The sequence below is a fragment of the Nematostella vectensis genome, chromosome 6, assembly GCF_932526225.1.
Source record: "Nematostella vectensis chromosome 6, jaNemVect1.1, whole genome shotgun sequence".
Taxonomy (NCBI): domain Eukaryota; kingdom Metazoa; phylum Cnidaria; class Anthozoa; order Actiniaria; family Edwardsiidae; genus Nematostella; species Nematostella vectensis.
Window position 1 is genome coordinate 12,312,231 of NC_064039.1, and position 23,874 is coordinate 12,336,104.

The 23,874-nt window shown below is 40.2% G+C and overlaps 2 protein-coding genes across 5 annotated transcripts in view; both read right to left on the reverse strand.

Annotated features, from left to right (window-relative positions):
* Positions 1–12,324, reverse strand: part of LOC5521032 (erythroid differentiation-related factor 1) — a 38,716-nt gene extending 26,392 nt beyond the window's left edge. For 2 of the 4 annotated variants that reach the window (XM_048729454.1, XM_032366026.2), the window contains exons 1-13: positions 12,182–12,324; positions 11,945–12,031; positions 9,698–9,792; positions 9,562–9,625; positions 9,273–9,304; positions 8,326–8,419; positions 7,355–7,420; positions 6,946–7,022; positions 5,959–6,100; positions 5,308–5,432; positions 1,333–1,444; positions 479–541; positions 167–251 (exon numbers count right to left, since the gene is read on the reverse strand). In XM_048729454.1, the coding sequence (XP_048585411.1) occupies positions 167–251; positions 479–541; positions 1,333–1,444; positions 5,308–5,432; positions 5,959–6,100; positions 6,946–7,022; positions 7,355–7,420; positions 8,326–8,419; positions 9,273–9,304; positions 9,562–9,625; positions 9,698–9,792; positions 11,945–12,031; positions 12,182–12,247 (1,108 nt within the window). In that variant the 5' untranslated portion in view covers positions 12,248–12,324. Of the gene's footprint in view, positions 1–166; positions 252–478; positions 542–1,332; positions 1,445–5,307; positions 5,433–5,958; positions 6,101–6,167; positions 6,226–6,945; positions 7,023–7,354; positions 7,421–8,325; positions 8,420–9,272; positions 9,305–9,561; positions 9,626–9,697; positions 9,793–11,944; positions 12,070–12,181 lie in introns of those variants that run through there. The other 2 variants (XM_032366027.2, XM_032366028.2) reach the window with 2 other exon arrangements.
* Positions 12,249–23,607, reverse strand: LOC5520929 (vesicular glutamate transporter 3). The gene is made up of 10 exons (XM_048729461.1): positions 23,177–23,607; positions 21,660–21,693; positions 20,296–20,495; positions 19,221–19,308; positions 16,383–16,478; positions 15,812–15,936; positions 15,340–15,495; positions 14,887–15,013; positions 14,224–14,459; positions 12,249–13,990 (listed from the first exon to the last, which is right to left on the reverse strand). Exons 1-10 carry the CDS (start codon positions 23,408–23,410, stop codon positions 13,796–13,798), a joined length of 1,491 nt encoding a protein of 496 aa, XP_048585418.1. The 5' UTR covers positions 23,411–23,607; the 3' UTR covers positions 12,249–13,795.
* Between the last annotated feature and the right edge of the window lie 267 nt (positions 23,608–23,874).

Sequence of the window (23,874 nt, forward strand, 5' to 3'; positions counted from 1 at the left end):
GACATTTGTAGAGCCATGAGGTGTGCAACCCGAGAATTGTTATAACATGGAAAGAATACTTGGCTTATCAATAGAAATAACCTTCATGAAAACAAGAGGTTACCCCTTCAACCTGAAAATAATTACAACATGGAAGGAAAACCAGCTTGTCATTAGAAATCCTGACCTTTGTAGAGCCAGTAGGTGTGGCCCTCCTGCGTGCAGTTTGACTTCATAAAAGACAAGAGGTTCTTTGCTATGTCCTTGACGACCTATTGGCGAGACAACAACAAGTATAAAAATAAATTCAAATTCCGTCAGACAAGGTATCACTGGCTCGAAGATATGAAGATTCACTGGAGCAACATATCTCAATGTTCTTATGTGAGAGGATACAAAAAGTGCAGCATCAAGTGATATTGGTACTAAACGGCTACTTCTAAAAAATGCAAAGCTAAATCTTAATTTAGTTTGATTTTAGCTTAATTTCAAAGCCCACCTGAGGCGAGAAGGTGCTATCCTTGAGATTGGGCAGTTCTTCTGTCTTGTATAGCTCATAATACTGAAGGCACAATAATTCAGTTCATTGAAATTGGAACAATATTTATGACAGTTTTCACTGTTAAAAAAACAACGTTACATACACATGTGTGCGTTAAAAAAATACTACTAAACTAAGAATTTTTACAATTATATTGAATTAAGCGTAATTTATACAAGCATAGACATTGAGAAAATAGTTCATATTCTTCGTTCGATCAAAGGTGAAGACAAAAATGAAAGAAACTTTGAGGGTAAGATCAATGTGCATCTATCGTGGCTCAGACGGCTACTCCACATAGCTGTCTTATTTAAGCTTACCAACCCGTAATCATGGGACATTAAAGAACCACTGCAAAAAGGCGATGTCCATCTTTAGTACAAGCACTTGTCGCAAAACCAAATTGACTAAATCTACTTCTTTTTGAGTCAACTGGGTGCAGGCAACGGAGCGTTTCATTAGCAGTTGGGTTAAGATCCAATGTAATGTAAACCATGTGAACCATGTAAACCATGTGTACCATGTACTTTTTCAGTGTGGCGTGACTTTTTAAGTGGTGGCACGCTCTTCAGCTTTTAGTGACAAAATAACAACAACTAAAAGCAACTTAATCTGCTCTTAAGAAGATTCGGACAGAACTGTCTTGTTTTAATTCGAAAGAATTACTGCAGTCATTTCTGTGTTGATTTAGGTGTAGTAATCTTGGTGTTTGGCACACATATTCACATGAAAATTTAATGAAAATGGATTATTCTGGATAAAGTCGGCTCCAATTGCCCTTTTCTTTCGTACTTTATACAGTGGTATGGTACCTGAACTATCCCATCCACATGGTAACACATGGCGACCTCGGGCACATTACACATGAGGTTATCCAACCAGTAGTCCAGCCCAGTCAGCACATTTATTGGTTTGTCACAGTCCCTGCAAAAAAAACGAGAAAAATCATGTTATCAATCATAGTATTAGGGGATGTTGGCTCATCCTATTTCTAGCGTTAAGGAGCATAAATCATGATATGAGGGGATGTTAGCTCACCCTATTTTTAGCGATAAGGAGCATAAATCATAACATGAGGGGATCTTGGCTCACCCTATTTCTAGTGATAAGGAGCAGATATCATGATATGAGGGGATGTTGGCTCAACCCATTTCTAGTGTAAGGAGCATAAATCATGATATGAGGGGATGTTGGCTCACCCTATTTCTAGCGTCAAGGAGCAGATATCATGATATGAGGGGATGTTGGCTCATCCTATTTCTAGTGATAAGGAGCATAAATCATGATATGAGGGGATCTTGGCTCACCCTATTTCTAGTGATAAGGAGGAGAAATCATGATATGAGGGGATCTTGGCTCACCCTATTTCTAACGATGAGGATCAGAGATCATGATATGAGGGAATGTTGGCTCATCCTATTTCTAGCGATAAGGAGCATAAATCATGATATGAGAGGATGTTGGCTCACCCTATTCTAGCGATAAGGAGCATAAATCATGATATGAGGGGATCTTGGCTCACCCTATTTCTAACGATGAGGAGCAGATATCATGATATGAGGGGATGTTGGCTCATCCTATTTCTAGCGATAAGGAGCATAAATCATGATATGAGGGGATCTTGGCTCACCCTATTTCTAGCGATGAGGATCAGAGATCATGATATGAGGGAATGTTGGCTCACCCTATTTCTAGCAAGGATCAGAAATCATGATATGAGGGGATGTTGGCTCACCCTATTTCTTGTGATAAGGGGCATAAATCATGATATGAGGGGGAGTTAGCTCACCCTATTTTTAGCGATAAGGAGCATAAATCATGATATGAGGGGATGTTGGTTCATCCTATTTCTAGCAAGAATCAGAAATCATGATATGAGGGGATGTTGGCTCACCCTATTTCTAGCGATGAGGAGCAGATATCATGATACGAGGGGATGTTGGCTCAACCCATTTCTAGTGATAAGGAGCATACAGTATAACATGATATGAGGGGATGTTGGCTCACCCTATTTCTAGTGATAAGGAGGAGAAATCATGATATGAGGGGATCTTGGCTCACCCTATTTCTAGTGATAAGGAGCATAAATCATGATATGAGGGGATCTTGGCTCACCCTATTTCTAGTGATAAGGAGCATAAATCATGATATGAGGGGATGTTGGCTCATCCTATTTCTAGCAAGGATCAGAAATCATGATATGAGGGGATCTTGGCTCACCCTATTTCTAGTGATAAGGAGGAGAAATCATGATATGAGGGGATCTTGGCTCACCCTATTTCTAGCGATGAGGAGCATAAATCATGATATGAGGGGATGTTGGTTCATCCTATTTCTAGCAAGGATCAGAAATCATGATATGAGGGGATCTTGGCTCACCCTATTTCTAGTGATAAGGAGGAGAAATCATGATATGAGGGGATCTTGGCTCACCCTATTTCTAGCAAGGAGCATAAATCATGATATGAGGGGATGTTGGCTCACCCTATTTCTAGCGATAAGGAGCATATATCATGATATGAGGGAATGTTGGCTCACCCTATTTCTAGCAAGGATCAGAAATCATGATATGAGGGGATGTTGGCTCACCCTATTTCTAGCGATAAGGAGGAGAAATCATGATATGAGGGGATCTTGGCTCACCCTATTTCTAGCGATAAGGAGCATATATCATGATATGAGGGGATGTTGGCTCACCCTATTTCTAGCAAGGATCAGAAATCATGATATGAGGGGATGTTGGCTCACCCTATTTCTTGTGATAAGGAGCATAAATCATGATATGAGGGGATGTTAGCTCACCCTATTTCTAGTGATAAGGATCATATATCATGATATGAGGGGATCTTGGCTCACCCTATTTCTAGCGATGAGGATCAGAGATCATGATATGAGGGAATGTTGGCTCACCCTATTTCTAGCAAGGATCAGAAATCATGATATGAGGGGATGTTGGCTCACCCTATTTCTAGCAAGGATCAGAAATCATGATATGAGGGGATGTTGGCTCAACCCATTTCTAGTGATAAGGAGCATAAATCATGATATGAGGGGATGTTGGCTCATCCTATTTCTAGCAAGAATCAGAAATCATGATATGAGTGGATGTTGGCTCACCCTATTTCTAGCGATGAGGAGCAGATATCATGATATGAGGGGATGTTGGCTCATCCTATTTCTAGCAAGAATCAGAAATCATGATATGAGTGGATGTTGGCTCACCCTATTTCTAGTGATAAGGAGCATAAATCATGATATGAGGGGATGTTGGCTCACCCTATTTCTAGTGATAAGGAGGACAAATCATGATATGAGGGGATCTTGGCTCACCCTATTTCTAGAGGCGAGGAGCAGATATCATGATATGAGGGGATCTTGGCTCACCCTATTTCTAACGATGAGGAGCAGATATCATGATATGAGGGGATCTTGGCTCACCCTTTTTCTAGCGATAAGGAGCAGATATCATGATATGAGGGGATGTTGGCTCACCCTATTTCTAGCGATAAGGAGCATATATCATGATATGAGGGGATCTTGGCTCAACCCATTTCTAGCGGCGAGGAGCAGATATCATGATATGAGGGGATGTTGGCTCACCCTATTTCTAGTGATAAGGAGGAGAAATCATGATATGAGGGGATGTTGGCTCACCCTATTTCTAGCGATGAGGATCATATATCATGATATGAGGGGATCTTGGCTCAACCCATTTCTAGCGGCGAGGAGCAGATATCATGATATGAGGGGATGTTGGCTCACCCTATTTCTAGTGATAAGGAGGAGAAATCATGATATGAGGGGATCTTGGCTCAACCCATTTCTAGCGGCGAGGAGCAGATATCATGATATGAGGGGATGTTAGCTCATCCTATTTCTAGTGATAAGGAGCATATATCATGATATGAGGGGATGTTGGCTCACCCTATTTCTAGTGATAAGGAGGAGAAATCATGATATGAGGGGATCTTGGCTCACCCTATTTCTAGCGATGAGGATCATATATCATGATATGAGGGGATCTTGGCTCAACCCATTTCTAGCGGCGAGGAGCAGATATCATGATATGAGGGGATGTTGGCTCACCCTATTTCTAGTGATAAGGAGGAGAAATCATGATATGAGGGGATGTTGGCTCACCCTATTTCTAGTGATAAGGAGGAGAAATCATGATATGAGGGGATCTTGGCTCACCCTATTTCTAGCGATGAGGATCATATATCATGATATGAGGGGATCTCGGCTCAACCCATTTCTAGCGGCGAGGAGCAGATATCATGATATGAGGGGATGTTAGCTCATCCTATTTCTAGTGATAAGGAGCATATATCATGATGAGGGGATGTTGGCTCAACCCATTTCTAGCGATGAGGGTCAGAGATCATGATATGAGGGAATGTTGGCTCACCCTATTTCTAGCACGGATCAGAAATCATGATATGAGGGGATGTTGGCTCACCCTATTTCTTGTGATAAGGAGCATAAATCATGATATGAGGGGATGTTAGCTCACCCTTTTTTTAGCGATAAGGAGCAGATATCATGATATGTGGGAATGTTGGCTCACCCTATTTCTAGCAAGGATCAGAAATCATGATATGAGGGGATCTTGGCTCACCCTATTTTTAGCGATAAGGAGCATAAATCATGATATGAGGGGATGTTAGCTCACCCTTTTTTTAGCGATAAGGAGCAGATATCATGTAATGAGGGGATGTTGGCTCATCCTATTTCTAGCGATAAGGAGCATAAATATTAAATACATACTTTATTCCGCTTGCACTAACCTGAGCCTTAGACTCACAGCAGGGTATTTGCCTCCTCCAAAGATAGGTAGATTTGAACCAACTAGCATATGAATGTCCTCAAAACGCCACAGAATATTTCTCTGAAATGGAGACCTTTGCTTGGGCTAGGAAAGGCAAGTAAATAAATAAAACACCACTTGCATAAAAAGCTGTTTGCTAAATAGCTGGATCACTAGTGGCTTAATTAGGAAATTATTGCGAGAGCAGACTTAAAGATGTTAAACAGAACCTGTCCATCGAAAGAAGAATAACCAACATGATTATGAAAATCATTGGAGTTTTATTTTACAGTATTTCTAGCCTGTGTAGCGGCTCAAGGGAGAGGGAGGGGGCGAGAGAAGAAAAAGCAAGTGACGCAGGCTACAGTACTTCTGATTTAGATGACATCAATTATTATTTTAAGTTGTGAGAATTTTTCTAAAAAAATCATAAAATTGTATTGAAAATAAAAACTTGAAGGTAAGGTGAAGTTATTTTCTTTTCATGGAATTAAATACAGAAATGTCCAAGATAAATTTCTTTTCTGAAAATATTATTTTAAAAGTGTTTTAAAAATCATGCAGTAAAATTGCAATAAATAAATGATGGTGTGCAAAGTACACACAAAGCATGTCATGACTGCAGTATTACCTCTGGAAGAGCGTCTTCTTCCTCTGGCTCTGTCACCACAACTGGCCCCCCTGGATCACTGATGTTTGGCTTGACATCAGGAGGGGTGGCTGGCTGCTCATAAGGTGGTCTTCTAGAAGGGTCTTCACTACTTTGCTGGATACTGGAAGTTAAACATGATTCATGATTCCATTCATTTTATTGTAATCATCATTAATCCAAAAGAATACCTGTGCTCTTTGCTCCATCTTATTGAATCCTGTTGGATTGACTTATACAACAAGCTTCCTACATATAATGCCAGAATTAAGAAAAATTGGATCCTTGGGAGGTGTCTCGATTACATACAGTAATAGAGGGTATCTTAAACAGGGCTTCTGGAATTACGCGGAAAAAAACTCAAAATTATGTGGGATTCTTTGCTAAATTACGTGGAAAATCAATCATTACACACTAAATTACGTGGGATTTTACATTTTCTCTAAAAATCAAAATTTTGCGGGATTCTTTACTGAATTACGCGCTAAATTACACGGAATATCAACTGTTACGCCCAAACTACATTTTGTACCGAAGGAAAGCACGAAATAACTTGAAAAAGGTTTATTTTTTGCGCAAAAATGTCTTAGGCGAGTTTTCATTGGCTCCTAGCCACCAGCCAATTAAAAAAGGTATTTTATTATTAGTCCTAGGCCTTCGCGGTTAAGCAAAGAACGCCTAGTCATTTTATTTGTTTTCGAAATTCAGTTCGAAATATTGCACTCTTACGAAGAATATCTGTCTTTTTTTACAAGAAATAGAGGTAAGGTAAGGTAAGAGGTAATAGCGGAAATTTGTGGATTACACGGAGAAAGCCAAATTACACGCCCAGGGAGGAACCATTTACATGAAAATTGTCTTAAACATCAATTAGAAAACAAATCACCTAACATCACAGTAAGGAAAGTGCTGCTTTTGAATTTAGAAATTAAAATTAAGAATAAAATGAATAAAAAAAACTTTGCTAACCTGTAATGGAGAAACTTTGAGAGAATATCCCTTTCTCTTGCTTGATTTCTGTTTTTCTTTTTCCTGAAGTCAGCACCCTGTAGTAATATGAAAAACACTGTGTTGACCACTGTTCATGAAGTGTCAAGGGGTCATGAAAGATAAAGAGGAAAAAAATAATTGTCTATTCAAAGTTCACCAGGCTGAGTTTGATGAAAAGGGGAGTGGTAATCTTAACTTCTAAACCAAGGAGCTCAGTTAAAAGTCAATTGAAAAATCCGTATTTATCTACTCATAGTTTATTTAAATTATTTATTGAACAATTAGAAAATGGAAATCATAATTTCCCTAAACTGCTATTGATCTGTTTCTTGCATATTGTACACTTTTATATATTCACTTGTATGCTTAAACTGCACTTTCTCAATACCTTTGGTATCCCACTTTGCTCACAATAGAAATCCAGCAGCCATTTGTAGTTGCTAAAACCTCCACTCTGGTAAAAAATACAATTGGCCATTCATTATGATGAGGTAATGTCATACATAAACGTGTACAGCCCTCCCTTACAAAAACACACAAAAATATTGGAATAGGTAGCATTCCTAGATCCTACAAGCAGTGGCTTGGTCAACAATGACTGACGGTCAGTAAAAGGAAGTTACTTTATGTTGTATGGGGTCAATAATGCACCCTCCTCTGTCATTCAATTTGAAGACTATTATGAAAACGATAAGGCACCTTGCACTAAGAAATAAGACTTTTTGGGTGACAAACTTATGCATGCTCCAGCTTTTTGCAGCAAAAAAATAAAAACAACAAAAAACAAAGCATGTTCAGTGCTTACAATTCAGCCAGAAAGTTTCTGAAATGGCTGACTTACATTATTTTAAAGATTTTATTATTATTCACTCTCTGACGTCACGTTGCAATGTTAGCTACAATCCTCAACAAAAGTAAGTGGGACACTTCCCATACGAACAACCGCCAACTCTCTCCCCCGATTAATATTGGTTAGAGGCGATTTTTTAGCTCAAAACACAAGCAGTAGCAAGGTGATCATTTGCCCTCCAACATTGAGGAAGGGGGAGGGAAAGTGTCCCATTAATTTTGTAACAGATTGTAGGTTATGATGTTGCAATGTTAGCTAAGTATCAACTGCCAGCTGGAAAAGAGGTTGGCTTAATTTCGTATCCATGACTAAAGTTTTGTAGGGACAAGACTGTGTAGTGACATGCTGTGTCAATGGTACAGAATGAATTGCAACATTGCCACACCTTTTTGTACAAGTAAAAGTATACCGTTTACACCCCATTTCATTTCTTTCGTGGGTAACAAGCACAAACAATTCATTACTTCCATACAGTAATATTTTATAAGAATAATATATAAGGCAAATACCTGTGATGCATAAGAAAGTAAGCCTGGTAAATCCAGATCATCAAGGAGCAAGGTCCTGCCAATCCTGTGGACAGCTATGCTAATCTCTCCCTTACTAAAAGATTAAGGGATAAAACCTATTGTAAGCTGTAGCAATTGGAGCAGGTTAACACAACTAAATAAAGTGTCAGTTAGAACGCTGCATGAACCCAAGCCTCTATCAACATTGGCAAGCCTCTATCAACACTGGCAAGCCCCTATCAACACTGACAAGCCCCTATCAACACTAACAAGCCCCTATTAATGCTACAAGCCTCTCAACAATGATATAGCCCCTATTAATACTACAAGCCTCTCAACACTGACAAGACTCTATCAACACTGACAAGCCTCTATCAACACAGACAAGCCTCTCAACATTGCAAGCCTCTCAACACTGACAAGCCTATCAACACTGACAAGACTCTCAACATTACAAGCCTCTCAACAATGACATAGCCCCTATTAATACTACAAGCCTCTCAACACTGACAAGCCTCTATTAACACTGACAAGCCTCTCAACACTGACAAGCCTCTATTAACACTGACAAGCCTCTCAACACTGACAAGCCTCTATTAACACTGACAAGCCTCTATCAACACTGACAAGCCTCTATCAACACTGACAAGCCTCTATCAGCACTGACAAGCCTCTATCAACACTGACAAGCCTCTATCAACACTGACAAGCCTCTATTAACACTGACAAGCCTTTCAACACTGACAAGCCTCTATTAACACTGACAAGCCTCTATCAACACTGACAAGCCTCTATCAACACTGACAAGCCTCTATCAGCACTGACAAGCCTCTATCAACACTGACAAGCCTCTATTAACACTGACAAGCCCCTATCAACACTGACAAGCCTCTATCAACACTGACAAGCCTCTATCAACACTCGCAGGCCTCTATCAACAATCTTACCTATGTGGCATTTTCAATAACTTCTTGATGTTCTGTAGGGAAAAAAGTACCGAGTTCTACTTGTAACCACAAAGAGGTCTGAGGGGTTTGAAAGAGCAGCTCAATTTTAGAAGTTAAGGGTGGAATTATATGTTTGAACATGACTTACACTTAATATTATTTAATGCAAATCCTTTAAATGGTTGAAAGGTTTGTAAACTCAAACCTTCAGCTTTCTAGTGATAGTCCCCCTTTTAAAAACAAGGATGATTAAAATATGAGCAAGAATAACTCAAAGGTCATTTCATACCTCAGCATCTGAAATCACATCTACATCACCAATAGTATCCAGAAAGGTGTGAGCAATCTCAAAACTAGAATAAGAAAATATTAGCACAAATTCATTGCGAAAATCAATAGAATTCTATAAGCACAAGGTTATATACCTTGAAAAATCAACAGGTCTACGACTCTGTGGTAAAACATCTGAAAACCGGCCATCTCTAAGCCAATTTGCTGGAGCAATGTTGAGGTTAGTGTCCTAAAAAATAGAAAATACAGCAGGGTGTATTTGTCAATTGTAATTAGCACACCCATAGCCAGGTTTTTTTTGTGAGGTTTGAAAGAAACACCCTTCTCTAGTGGAAGCTTAAAGGGAACGCTAAAAATTTAGGGTGTAATGCAATTGGGTAGCAACTCTGTGTCCATAGCCTTATGTAAGGTGAAAATTTCAACTGCCCAAACCATAAGAAATACCAATACACCCTTTTGGCACTGAAAAGTCACATTCGTTTGCGGGGTCAAATTCCAAAAAATCGCCAAAGTTCGGACAAGTGAAGAAGCGTGTGCTTCGTACGAACAAAATAGGGAAAACAAAGCATTGTATCATGGCACCTGTAGAAATGAATCTAGATTCCTGCAGTTATGAAAGACAAATGACAATAGGGACCCTGTACAATGATCCACCAGGTACAGAGTACACATCTCCCGTATTCTGATAGCCTGCCTAGCAAGGACAAAGGGCTTGGGAAAATGAGGGATCTTGTGTGTCCTGGAAAAAAGGATGGAGCGAATGCAGGGGAAGGTAGTGATTGCCACTGATCCTGTGTTTTTTCACAGGATGCCTTTTGGCTCACGCAAGATTGCTGTCCGTGCACTGTTCATTTTACCCTAGTATTTCAAATATTAAAATCTGCTCGTGCATAAGATAACGTTTCATAACAGTTTATTCACGCCCCTGGTGTAGGCAATACTAAATTCACTATTAGTGGGAAAACCACCCAGCGTCCAGAGCTAAAAATAAAAGAAATTCAAATGAGAAGGAATACTGATAATGCTATTTAAAATGCCAGATATGTTTCAAGCTGAAATTACTGACGATAGCTCTAAAATGATTGGCACCTCGACTAGCAAGTATTAAAAATGATTGACACCTCGACTAGCACGCACAGGGCTTCTCGGCTATTCAGAATACAATTTACCTCATTAGCATTAAACATTCACTGAGTAAACGTTTAATATATGGAAAAACCAGGGGGTCGGCTGCAAGCCCTCCCTTATCCTTCCCTCTCCCTAGCACGTACCTCTTTGGCTCACGCAAGATTGCTGTCCGTGCACTGTTTATTTTACCCTAGTATTTCAAATATTAAAATCTGCTCGTGCATAAGATAACGTTTCATAACAGTTTATTCACGCCCCTGGTGTAGGCAATACTAAATTCACTATTAGTGGGAAAACCACCCAGCGTCCAGAGCTAAAAATAAAAGAAATTCAAATGAGAAGGAATACTGATAATGCTATTTAAAATGCCAGATATGTTTCAAGCTGAAATTACTGACGATAGCTCTAAAATGATTGGCACCTCGACTAGCAAGTATTAAAAATGATTGACACCTCGACTAGCACGCACAGGGCTTCTCGGCTATTCAGAATACAATTTACCTCATTAGCATTAAACATTCACTGAGTAAACGTTTATATGGAAAAACCAGGGGGTCGGCTGCAAGCCCTCCCTTATCCTTCCCTCTCCCTAGCACGTACCTCTTCCCTCTCCCTAGCACGTACCTCTTCCCTCTCCCCAGCATGTACCTCTTCCCTCTCCCTAGCACGCACCTCTTCCCTCTCCCTAGAACGTACCTCTTCCCTCTCCCTAGCACGTACCTCTTCCCTCTCCCTAGCACGTACCTCTTCCCTCTCCCTAGCATGTACCTCTTCCCTCTCCCTAGCACGTACCTCTTTCTCCTCTCCCTAGCACGTACCTCTTCCCTCTCCCCAGCACGTACCTCTTCCCTCTCCCTAGCACGTACCTCTTCCCTCTCCCTAGCACGTACCTCTTCCCTCTCCCTAGCACGTACCTCTTCCCTCTCCCTAGCACATACCTCTTCCCTCTCCCTAGCACGTACCTCTTCCCTCTCCCTAGCACGTACCTCTTTCTCCTCTCCCTAGCACGTACCTCTTCCCTCTCCCTAGCACGTACCTCTTCCCTCTCCCTAGCACGTACCTCTTCCCTCTCCCTAGCACGTACCTCTTCCCTCTCCCTAGCACGTACCTCTTTCTCCTCCCCCTAGCACGTACCTCTTCCTCTCTTCTTTCCCAACCCTATTTAAGTCAGAATATTATATTCTGACATGCCATGATAATAAGCACTTGCAGTTTCCGATTAGAAATTGTGTGTAGGGAATTATGTAAAGTACCTGGCTAAGCCTCCAATAGGGTAAAACCGGTGGAGCAAAACTCGTGTATTTGACTATTGCCGTTGAATGAACCTTCATTTTCTCGCTCTGAAAGAGACATCAGAATGCTCGAATAAGGATAAAACCTAGTTAGACAAAAGCAAGAATAGAAACTCAGAACTCAGGTCAAAGCGATCGAGCTGAAAATCGTCGATCAATAATATTTAAAATAATTATTCTAAAACCAGACATATCTACCTGTTGGTCATCTTCAGACTGCTCTGAAATTGCATCAGATGCATCTCGTTCTTTGTTATTTTGCATATTTTGGGGATTTTTCTATAAAACACAAGACTTTCACACTGTTTTTGCGTGTCCACTTCTCTTGTTGTCGACCATAGCCTCACTTTCGTGTGCTACCCGCTGACCCGCAGCCCATTCGTTTATCTTCAACCACAGGTAGCCCATATTTTTCGAACGCGAAAGCGTCTTGCAAATTTTAGAATCTTTATGTGCGTCTTACAATAAATCCTGAAGCTTAGCAACCAAAAATGCGGTATTTTATTTGCAAAATGGCTTTCACGATCAAATAAGGGAAGGGTCATGAGGGGAGGGCTGCCATTTGGGGGATGTTTTTTTTTTTTTTTGCAATGTTTTGAGCGCCGATTTGAAGGAGGTCCCCAATTTTTAAACAGGGTTGTTTCGCGAAGGGCCTTATTTTTTGAAGAGGTATTCTGATCAATCTCCGAGCCTCCTAATAGTCTGGAATTTCAAGATTTTCTCCCCAGACCCCCTAAAAATTAAATTAATAAATATGATGGTTCTCTTACCTAAACTTTCATGACTTCCGTTTGCTGAACGGAAGCCCGCTGATAACAGCGACATTCAGGCCATCTCTCGGTTAAAAAAATTAAAGTAAATTTTTCACGGATAATTAATGACCTTTTTCTTAGACCATTTGATAACGGTAACGATTTTTTTAATTGGATTCCTATGAGAGTGAATTTGTTACAGTAATGATCTGAATGATAAAATGCAGTTCCGCCCTTTCGAAACTACAGTATGGAAGTAAAATTAAAACCCCATGTAATAACCATATCAGAAAATCTCCTGGAATTACCGGGTGGCTTGTGGCACTTTTTTCACTAATAATTTAGGAGATCGTTTATCCTCGCAAAACCAGGGTATTCTGTCTTACCCGAAAATTTTCACTTACGAAAGAAATAATAACTTCAAGTCGAAGGAAGGAATGGAATAGAGGGAATAGAGGAAAGGAATTTTGGATTCTTGGAGGTCGTACAACAAAGGATATTGCTATAAATAACTACATAGAGCACAATAGTTCTTGCAATATATTCTTTAGCTGTTCTGCTAAAAAACATCGGACACTTTTAGTATCTGTTAGGTGTTATCTAATTTGCAAGCTGTCGCCGTAAAAACGCCGCGAATTCGCAGTCTGTTTACACGATTGATTCAGCCTGTTTACACGATTGATTCAGTCTGTTTACACGAGTGACGACTCTGTTTACACGAGTGATGACTCTGTTTACACGAGTGAGTCAGAGTGCGATAAAAGCGCCGCAAAAATTGCAACTCGTGTGGTGCTATAAAAGTTGCTAGTGTAAACGGACCTTTTTTCTCATGTAAAACTAACTTTATAATACGCTTTGTTCAAAAAAAGCCTCCAAGTTTATTTTCTGCTGGGTTGGGTGAGCAGAATGAGGATAAAAATTGAATATAGCCGCCGCAAAAATCGCAACTCGAGTCCCTACAAAAGTTGCTAGTGTAGATGGGCCTTAAAGAATTCAACATATTATTTTCTTCGTGTAAAACTAACTTTATAATACGCTTTGTTTAAAAAGGCCTCCAAGTTTATTTTCTGCTTGGTGGGGTGAGAACTTCTTCCTTTGCGGGCTTGTCTTGCCCCTGATTTTCGTCGTTGGTACTCCCGTCCATTTTCTTGTCCCAATCCTGCCGGTCTGCCTCGAGCAGGAGGCAAAAGAGGCCGGTGCCAACAAACATTATGATACCGCCGACCCAAAAGACTATCCGCCACTCGGCTGCACTCTGAAGGAGATGCAAAATCGAATTCATATATTAATCAAGCCCGTACTTACATTGGTGGAAAGGGGTGCTTTAATATATAGGGTGCGAATTCTGAAAGAGTGGACCATTTTGTCAGTATAATGTATCCTAGTAACGCATTCACACAAAGTCTCACCGAGAATTTCGTATAGGTTCGAGTTTTGGAGTAGAATTAATATATCAACATAAAGCATTTGGATGGTTACCCAATTTACCTTGTGTTGCGTTAAAAAGCCCACAAGCATGGGGCTAATGAATCCAGCGGTTGTCCCCACTGTATTACAAATCCCCATGATGACGCCGGCACATCGAGGGGCAATATCCAACATGTTGACTGTGTACCCGGCGTATGAGATGGACGTGGATGCCCCGGCGAGAGCCACAAACACAACGACAGCCACCACATGTGCGTACCCCGCCGCCACTATCAGGACACCAGTCAGCAGGGTACCTGAGGCAACATTAACAGCCGATTAGGTTTCTTTGACTTACGACCCGCTCATTTATCAAGTCGGGTTTTTAAAGAACGCAGTGGCTATATGCCCAACAGTCGGGAAAGAACCTGAATGGACTTTCAAAGTCCAAGGCGCGTATCCAGAAGGGGGATCCGAGGGGTCCGGATTACACCTTGCTCATGTGACGAAATGAGCTCAATTCCGGTTGACCACTTCGTTGGTGGTTAAGAAGACTGCTTATTTTATGTGTGTATTTGGATAGAAAAAGTCTCTAAATGGGTCTAGTGACCTATTACCAGAGCTAAGGATGTCAATTTGAACTAAATTGACCTTTGGAATATGAATTACTACTCTGAGTCGGACCCTGCGTTTTTCTAGACACGCCTCTGTACTTACAACGAATAAGCCAATAAATACTCTTACCAACAGCGTAAAAAACCCGTCTGACGGTTTTCGTTTGCATTTTCTTTCGCATCAGATCTGCCGTGAGGCCAGAAACAGGCGTGAACACCCCTTTGACTAAAAAGGGAGCTGCTGCCAAGAAACCCATCTGCAGAGACACAAGCGTGCGTAATAAGCAGGTTTTATTTGTTGCATGTATGGATACTACAAGGCAAGGTGGTCTTTTTACTAGACAGGCTCACCTGATGTGTTAATAAGCAAACCGCCAAACTGAAAGTTTATTGAAATGCTTCAAAACGCATTCCTTTTCGTGACTCGACGACTGTTAAATAGAGTTTTTCCTTATAGCCCAGCTTTTCCTCACGAATCCTTATCCGTTCATCCGGATGGCAAAATGATTTGAAGAACTATTGATTTGGAATTATACTATCAAACCAAGGAGCTGTTCGCTGATTCGTATCAAAAGATCCTTACCGTATGGATCTCTGTTTGTTGAACCTCGACAAGATATTTGGGGATTGAGATAAGCAAAATGTAGAATGCCCAGTCCAGCGCGAAATTAGCTGCGACTATTGCCCAAACCGGAAGTGACGTCAGGATATTTATCCAAGGCACGGAAACACTCCCAATCTAGGAAACAGATCGAATAAAGCGAATCAGCCGTCAGTAGCGGCGGATCTAAGAGGGCTGATGTTGACATTATTATGGTGATAATAACCATTATTATGGTGATAATAATGGTAATAATGATGGTAATGGTGATGATGATGATGATGGTGGTGGTGGTTGCGATGATGATGATGATTGTGATGATGATGATGAAAAGGATTATTATGGAAATGATGATGATAATAGTGAGGATCATCATTATAATGTTATCAAATGTGGTTATGGATCGTGAAATGGCGGTGGTTGTAATGGTGATTTCAATGATGAGTTAACTCACAGTCTCCAAATCTTTATCATGATGACTAAGAATTTCCCTCTCCTCCGTGGAAAGGCCCGGGTGTTCTGCTGGCGTCTCGTAGACCAATAATAGCCAGGCAATGTACCAGAACAGGCCAAACACACCTGGAAAACCGATCAGTTCTCGCATGATTCAATCAAAAAGACACGCCTAGATAAGTATAGTACAAACAAACAAGGAAACAGACACGTAAATAAACCACCAGTCTAAACACACCTTGTCAAACAAACAACAGAGCTATAGCAGATCTGGAAATATTGGAGAGGGCGCGATACAGAAACATTAAGAAAATATTGGGGATACAGCAACGCCCCCACACCTCCACAGGTCATTTCCGATATTACAAATATTTGTGGGAAGACACGAGCCCTAGTGCCCAACCCCCTGCTACGGCCCTGGACAATTACACACACAAAAAAAAAAAACAATGACAAACAAGCAAACAGGCACACCAAGACAAAGAAATATGAAGAAACAAGCCAACAAACAAACAAATCTGCAAAAAAACAAAGGAGTTGGGCATTGGGAATAAGAATAAAAAAGATCTTACCGAAACAGTAGAACACCGATCCCCAGCCGCCATCAAACCCATATTTGGTGAGCAGTCCGGTAATGGGCATGGTGAAAAGGTAGCCCACACTTGTACCTAAGACATAGTAGAAGTCAGTAGAAATACGCCTACACTTGTACCTAAGGACATAAGTACAAGTCAGTAGAAATACGCCTACACTTGTACCTAAGACATAGTACAAGTCAGTAGAAATACGCCCACACTTGTACCTAAAGACATAGTACAAGTCAGTAGAAATACGCTCACACTTGTACCTAAGACATAAGCACAAGTCAGTAGAAATACGCCTACACTTGTACCTAAGACATAGTACAAGTCAGTAGAAATACGCCTACACTTGTACCAAAGACATAAGTATTATACAAGTCAGTAGAAATACGCCTACACTTGTACCTAAGACATAAGTACAAGTCAGTAGAAATACGCCTACACTTGTACCAAAGACACAAGTACAAGTCAGTAGAAATACGCCTACACTTGTACCAAAGACATAAGTATTATACAAGTCAGTAGAAATACGCCCACACTTGTACCTAAAGACATAGTACAAGTCAGTAGAAATACGCTCACACTTGTACCTAAGACATAAGTACAAGTCAGTAGAAATACGCCTACACTTGTACCTAAGACATAGTACAAGTCAGTAGAAATACGCCTACACTTGTACCTAAGACATAGTACAAGTCAGTAGAAATAAGCCCACACTTGTACCTAAGACATAGTACAAGTCAGTAGAAATACGCCTACACTTGTACCTAAGACATAAGTATTATACAAGTCAGTAGAAATACGCCCACACTTGTACCTAAGACATAGTACAAGTCAGTAGAAATACGCCTACACTTGTACCTAAGACATAGTACAAGTCAGTAGAAATACGCCTACACTTGTACCAAAGACATAAGTACAAGTCAGTAGAAATACGCCTAAAGTTGTACCTAAGACATAAGTACAAGTCAGTAGAAATACGCCTACACTTGTACCAAAGACATAAGTACAAGTCAGTAGAAATAAGCCTACACTTGTACCAAAGACATAAGTATTATACAAGTCAGTAGAAATACGCCTACACTTGTACCTAAGACATAAGTACAAGTCAGTAGAAATACGCTCACACTTGTACCTAAGACACAAGTACAAGTTAGTAGAAATACGCCTACACTTGTACCTAAGACATAGTACAAGTCAGTAGAAATACGCCTACACTTGTACCAAAGACATAGTACAAGTCAGTAGAAATACGCCTACACTTGTACCTAAGACATAAGTACAAGTCAGTAGAAATACACCCACACTCGTACCTAAAGACATAAGTACAAGTCAGTAGAAATACACCCACACTTGTATCTAAGACATAAGCACAAGTCAGTAGAAATACGCCTACACTTGTACCTAAGACATAAGTATTATACAAGTCAGTAGAAATACGCCCACACTTGTACCTAAGACATAGTACAAGTCAGTAGAAATACGCTCACACTTGTACCTAAGACATAAGCACAAGTCAGTAGAAATACGCCTACAGTTGTACCTAAGACATAGTACAAGTCAGTAGAAATACGCCTACACTTGTACCAAAGACATAAGTATTATACAAGTCAGTAGAAATACGCCTACACTTGTACCTAAGACATAAGTACAAGTCAGTAGAAATACGCCTACACTTGTACCAAAGACATAAGTATTATACAAGTCAGTAGAAATACGCCCACACTTGTACCTAAAGACATAGTACAAGTCAGTAGAAATACGCTCACACTTGTACCTAAGACATAAGTACAAGTCAGTAGAAATACGCCTACACTTGTACCTAAGACATAGTACAAGTCAGTAGAAATACGCCTACACTTGTACCTAAGACATAGTACAAGTCAGTAGAAATAAGCCCACACTTGTACCTAAGACATAGTACAAGTCAGTAGAAATACGCCTACACTTGTACCTAAGACATAAGTATTATACAAGTCAGTAGAAATACGCCCACACTTGTACCTAAGACATAGTACAAGTCAGTAGAAATACGCCTACACTTGTACCTAAGACATAGTACAAGTCAGTAGAAATAAGCCTACACTTGTACCTAAGACATAGTACAAGTCAGTAGAAATACGCCTACACTTGTACCAAAGACATAAGTACAAGTCAGTAGAAATACGCCTAAAGTTGTACCTAAGACATAAGTACAAGTCAGTAGAAATACGCCTACACTTGTACCAAAGACATAAGTACAAGTCAGTAGAAATAAGCCTACACTTGTACCAAAGACATAAGTATTATACAAGTCAGTAGAAATACGCCTACACTTGTACCTAAGACATAAGTACAAGTCAGTAGAAATACGCTCACACTTGTACCTAAGACACAAGTACAAGTTAGTAGAAATACGCCTACACTTGTACCTAAGACATAGTACAAGTCAGTAGAAATACGCCTACACTTGTACCAAAGACATAGTACAAGTCAGTAGAAATACGCCTACACTTGTACCTAAGACATAAGTACAAGTCAGTAGAAATACACCCACACTCGTACCTAAAGACATAAGTACAAGTCAGTAGAAATACACCCACACTTGTATCTAAGACATAAGTACAAGTCAGTAGAAATACACCCACACTTGTATATAACACACAAGTAAAGGTTAGTTGAAATACGCCTACACTTGTAAAAAAGACACAAGTACAAGTCAGTTAAAAAACGAAAATTCCTAACGAATTTTTTGTGTTAGCCTTGTTTGTTTTGTCCTTTTATACTTAGACTACGGGATCATGTGTCACGCAAATCGTGACACCTGTCGTGACACACCATTACACGCACCTGCGACTGACACCGTGACAAGTGTTGTCCTCTCTTCTGACGGCGCCCAGTGTCCCCAGATACAGTGATTACACGGGAACAGGCACCCCTACAACAATACACAAAGAGCTGTGCTGGTCAAATGTCCCCTTTGTCTCTTTATCAGGGCTTAACGTTTTGTCGGAAGGAGGCTGGTGTGTGTGTGGGGGGGGGGGGGAGGGGGGCAGGGAGGCACCCATAATATCCATAGTAACTTATACGTCTCCCCCCCCCCCCCTCACCCCTTAGCCCGGCGCCAGGACCGCTGTCTAGAGGACTCCTCGAAACTTCACTAAGGCTTTATTCATCCATTATAGCGGTTATTATATCATACACTTTATCACGTGACAAGCCAGACAGCGCGAGACCATAAAAACAAGCGACGTAATGATTTGACACATGTCACTCAAAGTCATAAGAGTCATATATGCTTGCCTGGTGCATATAAGTGACATAACGACATAACGATATAGGCGCGCGCACACCTATGTTCGTATATGTTAACCCCTACATAACGACATGGACATAAAGAAATAAAAGAAAAACATGTTTTTTCTCTAATGTCGTTATGTTCATGTTATAATGTCGGGCTTATGTCTTTAAGTCGAACTATTCACACTTGAACATAGAGTGCGCGCCTATGTCGTTATCTGACTAGTGATTAGCAGAGCCCGTCCTTCTCAGTAATATCGGACTATCATGACTTGCCATTCAGAATCGATGAGTTCTTGAGAACACATAATAATAAATTGACACATTCCATTCAAACCATACTATTTACGCAAAAAGACCATCGAAGTCATGCAGTAGGCCGTGACAAAATGTCGTCCACCCTAATATGGTCCGTTATCCTAGGTGATTGCCTCAAGCACACGCCAGTATACAAAGATTCAACGTTACTCAAAGTTAACCAAAGTTTTGACATTTTCATTTATTCTAATATCACTTATATGGTCACTGAAGCTAGTTCTTTTAAAAAGCTCAGCACTTAGAACAAGCACATGTCACTCAGGTTAAACAGAGCACGTATTCACACCCTCATAATACGTTAACTTACCAGAGCGAGTCCTTCCAGTACGCGCAGTATGATGAGTGCGATGGGGCTACAGCGAGCCGCGAGTGGTGTAAAGAGAGTCAGGAATGAGGCGCTAAATATGCCAAAGCCAAAGAGCTTGGCGCCTCCGAGCTTCATGGCCAGCCAGCCTCCTGGGATCTGGAAAACCATGTATCCGTAGTAGAACGAGCCAAGGATGATGCCTACCGACGAAAAATAAATTAAGCTGTTAAGGTCGCATTGTCACCAGTTTACTTCCGGTCGATTACCTAACATCCGATGATTTTTAATGGAAAACGCGAAAAATATGTCAAAATATTGAAACAGTGTGTCTATTGGACGTTTCTTTGAGGATGTGATTGATAATTTAGAGCGGATGGCCTGTTAAATATCTCAGATTTTAATAGATTCTTTTGTCTTTTAATGGTTGAGGTTTCCGTCGAACCTCCGAAAGTAAACTGGTGACAATGCGGCTTTAAGAGTGACGATACGCCAACCTGAAACATTGGTAATTATGGGACGGATGCCGGGAAATCATGTAGGTATAGTAACAAACTAAGGATGGAAGATACGATAATATTAGTCCTACTGGCAGAACCAAGGGGCAGAAGGAACAGAGTTTTTCGAGCTATATGCTAATAAAAACACAAAATCAAAATAAACTGAAATACAGTTTATCTGGTCATGCGATGGGATATTTGTGCTCTCTGTGTTACTAAGAAACAGTTCCATTCCGGACGGACTCCCTTGAAAAAGTCACATATACTCGTTTAACCTCTTGGGGTGTAATAATTTCTTTTAGTTTAGACCAGAAATACAGCAGATTAATTTACCAGCCAGCAGAATAACATTTATGCATTAACTTTGGGCACAAAGTGTGACTTCGCCTTTATCGGATGGAAATTTGTGTTGACCACACCCATTCTGCTATACTATGGAGTTAATTAATTTGTTTTCACGACGAGCATATGTTATCTTTTTTCAAGGTGAATAGATAGACCTAGGCGTGCGTGGCGCACGAACCGACGCTGACCCACTAACCGATTAATGAAAAAAAATCTGATAAGGACTTTCTTATGATTCCCCTTTTAAGGCGAGGTGACGTGATTAAGCGGTGGCACACAGTACTGGAGCCGTAACAGGACCCGAAATATCCTGGGGGGGGGAGGGGGCAGGTTACAGAATCATTAAGAAAGTTGTATGTATATATATATATATATATATATATATATATATATATATATATATATATATATATATATATATATATATATATATATATATATATATATATATATATATGGGGGTGGGGGGGCACGTACCCCCAATGCCCCATCCCCTGCTACGGCCATGTAGTACTTTCCTACCTTGCATAGCGGAGTCCCAATCAAACTCTGGATCCTGCAAGTCGTATGACCAATACAAGTTAAAACAATGGAAGTGATATAACTTTTGGAGGGGCGTGTCAAAAGAAAATAGAGGGTGGTGTCCAAACCCCAGTAGTAATTCACTGACCACAGACCAACTAAGTTTACATCGGCATCCTTTGCTCTCGGTATAGGCCCTTAGATCCATCTAGAAACCTTTCTCTATTCAAATGTACACATGAAATTATCCATCTCTTCTCTACCAACGAAGGTGTTAACCGACGTTGCGCTCATATCTCGTTTCATGATCAGGCCTTGGTCCGGACCCCTCGGTCTCTTTGGACATACGCCTGGTAAAAGCTTTGATTTCAATAAGTAAAATTTATAAGGGCGTCGCTACCAAGCTGCCAAGAATTACCAGCTACCAGCAACAACCACCTCATTGCTTTTTTTAAAAAGTACTTTAACAGGGGTGTTCCTGCCCTGAAGCCAGTCAAGCCCGGGCTCATTACAGATTTTTATTTCATGATAATCAAATAAAAATAGAACTGGATGAGGGTCATATAAAATTCCGGTCACGCTTAAACGAACGCTCTGAATAACCCCCAACAATAAACCTCAACAATAGACCAAATACATTATAACACCGTACCCAGGATTTTTCTTGAGGGGGGGGGGGGGGGGGGGTGCAAAATCCGAAAAAGTGGACCAAATATTTCCGGGGGGGGGAGTTCTCTGATTAAAATCTGGCCATGCCTTTGCAGTATCTCTACTGGATGTTTATTGTCGGATTTTAGTAAATACCAGAGTGAGTTTTGTCTACAAATAATAGCACGTCTATTAAGAACCGAAAGTGGACCTTCGGCAGTTGTGTGTATGTGGGGGGTGCGTTCGCACCCCCTGCAACCCTCTGGGTACGGCACCAATCTCAACAACAAACATCAATAACCTCAACCATAAACATCAATACACTAACCCAACAATAAAAATCAATGTACTCAGATCTCAACAATACACATCAATACAATTGCCTCAACAATAAACATCAATACACTTATCTCAACAATAAACATCAATACACTAATTTAAACAATAAACACCAATGTACTGATCCGAACAATAAACATCAATACACTTGCCTCAACAATAAACATCAATACACTAACCTCAACAATAAACATCAATACACTTGCCTCAACAATAAACATCAATACACTAACCTCAACAATAAACATCAATACACTAACCTCAACAATAAACATCAATACACTTGCCTCAACAATAAACATCAATACACTAACCTCAACAATAAACATCAATACACTTGCCTCAACAATAAACATCAATACACAAACCTCAACAATAAACATTAATACACTAACCTCAACAATAAACATCAATACACTAACCTCAACAATAAACATCAATACACTAACCTCAACAATAAACATTAATACACTAACCTCAACAATAAACATCAATACACTAACCTCAACAATATCCTTCAATATACTAACCTCAACAATATCCGTTCCGTTCGTATTGATTGTATGATTATTCACCATCGCACCAATCGCAACGTTAAGATTTACGCGCAGCGCAGACATTATAAAAAATCCGATGAATATCAAGCCAGAGAGAACATATCGCTTAGGAATATCCAAATCGATTGCCATTATTGATTCCAAACACGAACACTCTTGGAGTACACAGTGGTAAATGATCGAGAAGCAACAGCAAGGTTTTTCCATCAAGGGCACCACACGGCCTTGATGGTCAAATCTACTTCCATCTTAACTAGAGACTTCAGGGTTGAGTATCTTAGCACATTTTGAAATTGAATAAAAAAGATTTTGATTCCTTGTGGTGTTTTTATTAGCGCCTTCCAAGCGCTTTTTGTTTCTGTCAGGGTCGTTGTTTTTTAATCATACTCTTAGACGCAACTACTAGTCGATCATCAATTATTTCCACCACTTGACCTTACCCGCTAACATAGCAGGTACACACCAAGAGAGGCGTGGTAGCGCACAGGACATGACCCTCATAAAGCTTTTTCCAGCTAACGTTTGGTATAGGTAGAGTGTGAGCTCTTTGTACGATTCGGAATGTTACCAATAAATGTGAATAAACAGATACAAATACCTTTGCATTTTTATATTTTATCACTAAAACGTAGAAAAATCACTTTATTTACTGTCAAACACTTTCCTGTCGG